General features: G+C 33.1%; 1 protein-coding gene across 2 annotated transcripts; it reads left to right on the forward strand.

Moving 5' to 3' along the window:
- Positions 1 to 488: 488 nt before the first annotated feature.
- LOC132056871 (probable serine/threonine-protein kinase WNK5) lies at positions 489 to 6,872 on the forward strand. 2 transcript variants are annotated; one of them, XM_059449260.1, is made up of 7 exons: positions 489 to 1,369; positions 2,818 to 3,083; positions 3,230 to 3,453; positions 3,561 to 3,718; positions 4,369 to 4,690; positions 5,339 to 5,692; positions 6,227 to 6,872. In XM_059449260.1, exons 1-7 carry the CDS (start codon positions 1,274 to 1,276, stop codon positions 6,637 to 6,639), a joined length of 1,833 nt encoding a protein of 610 aa, XP_059305243.1. In that variant the 5' UTR covers positions 489 to 1,273; the 3' UTR covers positions 6,640 to 6,872. The 2 variants fall into 2 exon arrangements, with proteins under 2 accessions (XP_059305243.1, XP_059305244.1); XM_059449261.1 differs by having other exon boundaries at positions 491 to 1,369; positions 6,248 to 6,872.
- The last annotated feature ends 2,020 nt before the right edge of the window (positions 6,873 to 8,892 follow it).

The raw sequence follows: 8,892 nt of genomic DNA on the forward strand, positions 1-8,892 counted from the left end.
CAATCTTCTCTTAAGCAACTTCTATGTTTGATCTAGAATTATTTCCAAATAAAACCTACCAGAAATAATAATAAATAAGGACACTTGTCCAAATTGGAGATAAAAAGAAAATTAAAGAAAACACCTCAAACGATGGTAGAGAGAAAAGGGCAACAATGTTATATAGTACTTCCTCCTTCCATATTTATTTGTCCATGTTTGACTCGACAGTTCCTTAAGAAACAAAATAAATAAATTGACAGTCTTTCTATATATGATCCTAATTATTATAAGTCATATCACTTATTGGGAAATGAATTAAAACTAATTAGTACTTAATAATAAAAATATAATAAATATAAAATGATATATTATCTCTTGATTTTTTTAAATTGAACAAGTAAAAATGAACATTTATTTTTTAATTAGTATAATGCACAAATTAAAATGGGGGGAGGAAGTAATGGACTATAGTGTCATCTCAAAAAGGTCAGATTTCATGTATCCATCACTTAGCAGAAACGTCCCACCCTTTTGTTAACTCCAAAAGTCTTCTAAAATCTCTCCAATTCAACTCTATACTAGTTACACACACAGACACTTTTCTCCATCTTCTTTCTCTCCAATTCATTTCTTTCTATTGGTTATCCCATATTCGATCATATCGCTCTCTGGTCCTGAATCTCATTTGTTCTCATACCCATATATGATTCTCATTCATCACCAAAAAAAAAAAGGAAATGTCACTTCCAAAGCATGTCCACAGATTTTTCAAGTTTAGAATCCCATAAATTTCTTGTCAAAAAACCCCACTTTTCTAAATTCATGAATAGTTGTTGTCTACTTTAGATATTCCCTTTCTTGATTGCATCTTTACCTCTTATAGTGCTTTTTATGTTAGACTAATCAGGTTTTGCCAGCACAGAGTTTTATTCCTCTCTTTTTTTCTTTCTTTTTTTCCTGAATATAAAAGACAAATGATTTGTGGGGAGTTTTCACGTGAAGTTGTAGGGATGGCTTGGATTATGCTAAGGATTGATTATTCAACGTCGTTTGGGCTTTTGTTTGGTGTTTTCTCTTATGAAAATCATGAAGGAAAGCCTGGGATTTCATAGCATTGGTTTTAGTTCTCTCGTTCTCTTTCTCTCTCTCTATAATAAAGTTTAGTGATAATCATATAGGAGTTGCTTGCTAGAGATATATAACATATATATATCCTTCAAAAGTAAAAGAAGAAGCTTTTCTTTTGGTGGAGTTGTTTACTTTCCTTGTGTATATAAGGTTTTGATTCACCATGCATAAACTTCGGTTGAATGAAATGCTTGATTTTAATGGAGCAAACTTGGAGTTGGAATATGTGGAAATGGATTCATCTAAACGCTATGGACGTGTAAGTTTTTTCATATCCTTTGTCTTAATCAATTTGATAAATTAAACCATCCTCTCTTTGGTAATTAGTAGATCTACCAATGAATAGGTTTTCTCTTTTCTTTTTGATTTGATATTTTCCAGTCTAAACTTCATAAATTGGATTTTTTCGGATTTAGAAGTTCGCACTCTTTTGTCATACAAAACCAAATTAAAACCATTATCTTTATTTCTTTGTTACATCAAGATTTGAGAAAAATAATTGGTGATTTTTTCTCATCTTCTAAAATATCCTGGGACAACAGCTTAATGCTTATGCTAGAAAATTAACAGGTAGCAATGAAATAATTAAAATGAGCCTCTACCTAGTCCTACATCACTATTAAAAAATTGACGTTTTCTAGTCATTTGATTATCCTCAGAAATAGCATGCTATTGGCCGGCAAATGTTAGTTGAAAGCATCCAAATGGCGGACCTCATCATTAGTAATAAAGAAGCAAAATATGAAGCAAGTTGACTTCTAGAACAAATAATTTTATTTGTCAATTGCACACATATGAGACCTCTAGCTTGGTTTTTCCCGTGATAAATTATATTCCATCTTTTATTTAGTTTTGGTAGGTGATGAGCCCAACCAAACTTGTGTGGTATAGGGATTTGGGCCAATTGACTTTTGGAATCTAACTAAAAAAAAAAAAAAAAAAAAACTAAATTATGCTGGCAAATCATGTTTGATAATGTATTGATGATGATGCCTATCCTGGATATAAAAGGGAAATATCATGAAACATTGTAGTTCCTCTAAATACAAATGGCACAGAAACTTTATATATTAATGGTGTTGAGACTACCCATCACGTGATCACACAGTAAACTAAATAGTGTATACTAGTATTAGTTTTCCGTATTCTAACTTTAGAGTGAAATAAATACTTCCTAAAAACTCTGAAGTTCTAAATTGTAAAGATATGGTATGATGAAAATAGTCGATTTATATAGGCAATATCAATTAATTGGGATTAAGTTTTAGTCATGTTAGTACGTTTCCTAGGTCCAGGGGCAGATCTACATGTTGTCGAGGGTGTTCTCGGCAAAAAATTACAGGGTATATATAGGGTAAATTTTTTGTGTTTATGTGCATATATTAACTTTTGAACACCCTGAATAAATTATATTTGGCTTTTTTTTTTTTTCTGAATACCCTGAATAAAAATCCTGGATCCGCCACTGCCTAGGTCCAATGTACTCTAGGAGTTTCGTAGTCTTGTCAGAGATTTATAGCCAAGTACAATATGTATAGAAGTACCTTTGCTTCTAGAAAAACTAATCTTATTTATTATTATTATTATTATATTATGACAGGCTTAAATGGAGTGACACGAACAGTAATATAGTCAATCATAACTTGCGTGAGATTGATTTATTGTAGTTAATCCAATTGTAGTTATGATAAATGCCTTCTTTTGCAGTTCAAATATATCCTTGGGAAAGGAGCAACAAAGATAGTATACAAAGCATTTGATGAGTTACTAGGAATGGAAGTAGCTTGGAACCAAGTGAAACTCAATGATGTCTTTAGGTCACCAGAAGAATTACAAAGGCTCTACTCAGAAGTTCATCTCCTCAAAGAACTTGATCATGATTCCATCATGAAATACCATGCATCTTGGATCAATGTTGAAGGCAGAACATTCAACTTCATTACTGAAATGTTTACCTCTGGCACCCTTAGAGAGTAATATATCTACAACCCACCTAATATTAATCATACAACATATTTATTTATCTTGGTTCCATGTCTTGAAAGGGTTTAAGTTATATATACTGACAATTGTTTATACTATGATCAGTGCAATTGCTAACACGTGTTACTTGAGGTAGGTATAGGCACAAATACAGGCGAGTAAATATACACGCAATTAGGAATTGGGCACGCCAAATCCTCGGGGGCCTTGCTTATTTGCACTGTCACGATCCTCCAGTTATACATCGAGACTTGAAGTGCGACAACATCTTTGTCAATGGACATCTTGGCAAAGTCAAAATTGGTGATTTAGGATTAGCAGCCATACTTTGTGGATCACACCATGCTCATAGTGTCATAGGCAAATTACCTCACTTTACTATATATTTTCCTTTCTTGCACTCTATTTCATATTTAATCTATTGGCTTGGCCAAAACTGTACTGATTGGTTTGTTATTTCTCCTTAGGTACTCCTGAGTTTATGGCACCGGAATTATACGAAGAGGATTATGATGAACTGGTAGATGTATACTCTTTTGGCATGTGTGTGTTAGAAATGCTCACTTCTGAGTATCCATATAGTGAATGTTCAAATCCAGCTCAGATATACAAGAAAGTGACCTCGGTAAGATCATCTGTGTGGTTTCCACATTTTATTTTATATCAAATATTTACAGGATCAGATTAAGTATAGTTGCAGAAAACTAAAACTTCCTCAGTTTCAATTAATGTATCTTACTTTTCTTTTTAATTCGTTTAAAAAAGAATGTCATTTTATATATTTATTAACTCTTTACACCCAACATCGTACTTCCTCTGTCTATTTAACATGTCTATTATACTAAAATTACATGTCCACTTGTCCTGTTTAGCAAACCAAGACAGAATTTATTACCTAGTTCCTATTTTACCCTTATTATTGAATCATTTCCCAGTGTATTTCCTAAAACATTAAATTTATTATATTCAAAGAGTGATATAGTAAACTTATCATTTTATTAATTACTTCTTAAGGAGTGTGTCAAGTTAAACATGGACAAGTAAAAATGGACGGAGGGAGTACATGAATTAAAAATACAAACTCAAATATATTTTGGTACATTACACACACCTTTAGCTTAAGACCACAAAATTCAAAAGTCTCTTTTATTTTCTTAAGCTGTGTGACGAGTCAAACCTTATGTAAATTGAAACAGAGGGAGTAATTGGAAAAATGGTAACGTAACCTTCTATAATATGTTAAATCACACTGATAATATAAAATTCATTTATCAGGGAAAGCTACCAAAAGCATTTAACAAGATCAATAATGAAGAAGCCCAAAGATTTGTTGGAAAATGCTTGAGTCCTGCTTCTGAAAGGCCATCTGCTTCTGAGCTATTGAAGGATCCATTCCTTGCTGTTGATGAAGATGAAGTACAATTATCTCCTGTCATAAATTTGCCATGTCCAAAGTTTACGCCAAATGGAAAACAGAATGAAATACCTTGTCAGCCTGATGATTCAGTATTAGGTGGCACAGACATGACAATCACAGGAACAATGAATCCTGAAGATGACACCATCTTTCTCAAAGTGCAAATTTTTCAAAAGAATGGTATTGCTTTTCACCGTTTTATTTTTCAGAAATAAAGAACATAGTTAAAACTTGTAGTTCAAGAATTTTGTTGTATGCATGGGTCCGGGTCTTAATGTGTTCATGGTCTATATCTGGTGATAAAAGTGGCAACTGGGTGGGTTTGATTAAATTTGGATGGTTAAAACGGATCAAATCAATAAATGAGTCATGAGCTAACTAGCCAAAATTTACTTGGGTCAAATTGGTTTTGTAAAGATAGGTCAAACAACGTGTCATAACCCAACCGATCCAACATGACCCAACCTGTCATTTATTTTATTTTAATTTCTTTGAAAATAATGTGAATGCTAATGTGGTTTTCTTAAATTATTAGCTTAAGAATTTCCTATTTTACATAATAATTCTCCATCTCCAAATACGATTTTGGACTTGAGTTGCACTTTTAACTGTCCAGTTACGCTATTCTAACACTTTTGACCCAATAGTTTGATGGATCATCTCAAATTAACCCATCGAGTCAAGTCAACAAACGGATCATATATAGCCCAACATGTTTAAACTTTGACGAGTTACTAAAAATGAGTTAATTTTTTTCTAGCTATTGTCTAGGTTTATTTAAGATGTCCTAGCAAAATGATTACTGATTGAAATTGTGTATATTTTTAGGACAAGCCAGGAACATATTCTTCCCTTTCGACATTTCTAATGACACTGCATTGGAAGTGGCCACAGAAATGGTGAAGGAGTTAGACATAACAGATTGGGATCCTCTTCAAATTGCTGATATGATTGACAATGAGATATCTGCTCTAATTCCAACATGGAAGAAGTCATACTCTTTTCAGAATTATGAACAACAGCATAGCTTCAACTACATAGAAGATGATGATGATGAAAACACTCGCAATCCTTTTTATTACATTTCCTCCCATTCTTCTTCTCAACTTTCTCTGCCTGGTCTCCTCCCTTCTTATGACTCAACATTCCATCAAGGGAAACTAGATCATGATTGGCTTCAAGGTTTGTGCGCTTTCTGGTTCAATGTTTAAGTTTTACACATGAACTAGTATGGAAGAAATTTTCTAAATATAACTCCCTCCTTTTCAATTTGTTTATCTTAGTTTGATTGGATAAGGAGTTTAAGAAAGTAAAGAAGACTGTTGAATCTTGTGGTCTTAAACTAAAGATATGTATAATGTATCAAAATGACCTTCAATCTAGTGGTCTTAAACATGGCATGTGAAATGCTTAATTGAAGAGACTAAGTTGCCAAATTTTGGAATGAAATGGGTTTTTTGAAACAGACTAAAAGGAAGTAAGACAACCAAATTGAAAGAGAGGGTGGGGGTGCTGGAAAAACTAATATGAAGTTATAACTTAAGTTAGTTTAATTAGGTAAGGAAGTTATTTTCCGCCTTTTTAAGGAGACATTTCTCTGTAATCAAATACCGAAAAATGACTTTCTCATGGAAAACATTTTCTTAAACAATAACTTCCATAGGTCAATCCAAATGCATTATCTTAATTTTATTGCATGTTCTCAATGTTCCATAGGTTTATTTATTCATATTGCAGATGAGTTGAAATTGTATGATGATTCTAGTTCTCAATGCTCGATGAACTCCTACGGATCATACAACAACTTAAACTTTCATTCCCTTCATGAAGATGATGCGGATTATATGAGTTCCAAGAAAGTAGAATCTCAGTGTACTCAGAAGACAAGAAAATGTAGTACAAGGTTTTGTCCTGAAACAAGCATGTCCAAGAATCAGAACACAAAACTAGTGAATCAACGCCCGAAATTGACTAAGGTACGGTCATTGGTTGATATACGTAGTCAATTGCTGCATCGTTCTCTTGTCGAAGAGATAAACAAGAGGCGATTGTTCAAGACTGTTGGTGCCGTTGAGAATATTGGCTATCACGATCCTGGGATTGAAAAAGGCCATGGCTTAGGTTGGTAACCCTCATTGCACTTTACAGTATGCTCGTCGAAGGTTGGAGATAGTGAGATAGTTAAGCCTAATAAAACGAAAAGAATGGTCTCTCCCTTTCTTCTTTCTCCTTATTTACTCTTTTTTCAAGTCCCTTGGAACTTAAAACCCCGATGAAATAATTTACTCATCGTGTGATTGTAAAATATTATGGACTCTCAAACTTTAAACTTACTGTTTATGTGAACTACATTTCCCTGGCATATCCAATTTTGTTTGTATAGCTCAATCTTTGTCAACACTCCGTGTTGAAAGTTGTGTGTATTGTTGCTATATATTTGTTTAGTTGTAGGAGGAGTCTGATATTTAGTTTACTAAGATATTAGTAGTTTTTTAGTTATAGAAGTATAATACTTTGATTTAGTAAAATAATTAGTTGCAGGAGGCGTCTACTACTTTGTTTAAGTAGCTATTAAAGCCCTATGGTTAATAAATTTTAGAGACATAATTTCGACTACATTTTCAACATTTATGTTGCTGCATCCTTTCAATAATAATAAAAAATAAATAAATCAACAAACAGATGTATCGAGATCGAATCTCACCACCACCTATTACCAAAAAGAATTTTCATATATTCGGCCCACAAAAATTAAGCTCACAGGTGAGGGGAGGTAAAGTAAATATAAGTATGTTCTCTCTAACAGCTTATGCTTTTGGATTTCCCCCCAAAAAACTACTCAAGTTTTAATTCCTGAGTAGGTGTATTATGTACACAAGGAGGCTAAGCTATAATTCTAGACTGAATGACTCAATCTAATCAAAATGTAGAAAAAACAAACGATATACACAAGAGAGAGATCCCCTACAATATTACTCTCAACTCCAATATGCAAATTTACTGTCAACTGACAAAATTTTTAGCTATCTCATATCTTAATCTTATACTCGGCAGTTGATATTTGTATCATTGAAAGGTTCCTTTAGCATCCCGAGGTAGCATGTGAACAGTTTAAATCAAAGCATGTTCAGGTCAAATTTGGTATAGGATTTACATGGTGCAACCTTTATAATCCAATGGATCTTATATTCCATTTTCGATAGTTAGAACTTCCTTCGATATCCATATTTACATGTACATCTATTTCTCCGAATTTTCCAACATACCACAACATGTGAGATCTACAGAATCAACCTGTGAGCATATTTCTAAGTCCTGTTGCTCTCAAACGCACGCGCAAGTATACGTGGTCATACAAGTAATATAGGATTTTAAAGTCCAAATATCGTACTCACAGGGACTTATGATTAATTATTTACTAAATTAAACTGATGCTAATTATCTAAATAAGAAATAAAATTCAAATTTATATTTATAAACTAACTAAAAATAAAAGAAAATAACTAATGAACTTCAACCAAGAAAGAGCGGATTTTTATCGGAGAAGAGATAGATTTAGGGGTATGACCACTAACAATCTAGTTGAGTCTTCAAATCGTTCTACCTATGGGTTACTGGTTGTCGGGTTGATTTTAACTTTATGATATTCTCTCGAACTACTCACAAGCCTGTAGATGATATTATAACGCCTATATCTCTATGATCGTCAGAGGTAACAAGAACGCACTTACTTCTCCGTATCTAACTAAGTAGGGCTAAAGGGTATATCTCTATTCTCAGTAGCGAAACGATAAAATCGAACAAATTCTATTTATTCTTATTATGTACATGAATTCCCTCTCTCAAGTCCAATTCATGCATCACAGATAGTATTCAAGTAGTGATCAAGTAACTAAATAATTAAGCACAAGAATAAATAAGCAACCCAAAGATGAAAAATCAATAGATATAAACGATAATCAAACGTCAACTTTCATGTTTGTATCAAAACTCTAAAACTAAAGAGTTTAGCTCCACATAGACATAGAGGGAAAACAACAAATCATCCGAATAAAAACCGTAAAAAATAAGTGTTACAGAGAAGAGAAGATAAAACCCTGTAATTACGGCCTCCACGGCGGCTCCAAACTCTCTCTGGGTCCAAAGTTCTGAACTAAGAATTTTTCAAAGTTGTGTAAAAATCCGATCTTATGGATTATTTATATGTGTAGAAAAAAGCCCAAGCAAAATTACTGAGTCTAAATAAAATAGGGAAAAGTTGGCCTGTGAATTGCCTCTCCGCGTCGCACTGCATACGTCCACAAATTTACTCGGTGTCAGAGGTATGCGTACTCTTTCAATTCCAATTGTCACTTCCTTGAGTCCTTTGCAATATTTAATTC

This window comes from Lycium ferocissimum, chromosome 5 (assembly GCF_029784015.1).
Source record: "Lycium ferocissimum isolate CSIRO_LF1 chromosome 5, AGI_CSIRO_Lferr_CH_V1, whole genome shotgun sequence".
Lineage (NCBI taxonomy): Eukaryota > Viridiplantae > Streptophyta > Magnoliopsida > Solanales > Solanaceae > Lycium > Lycium ferocissimum.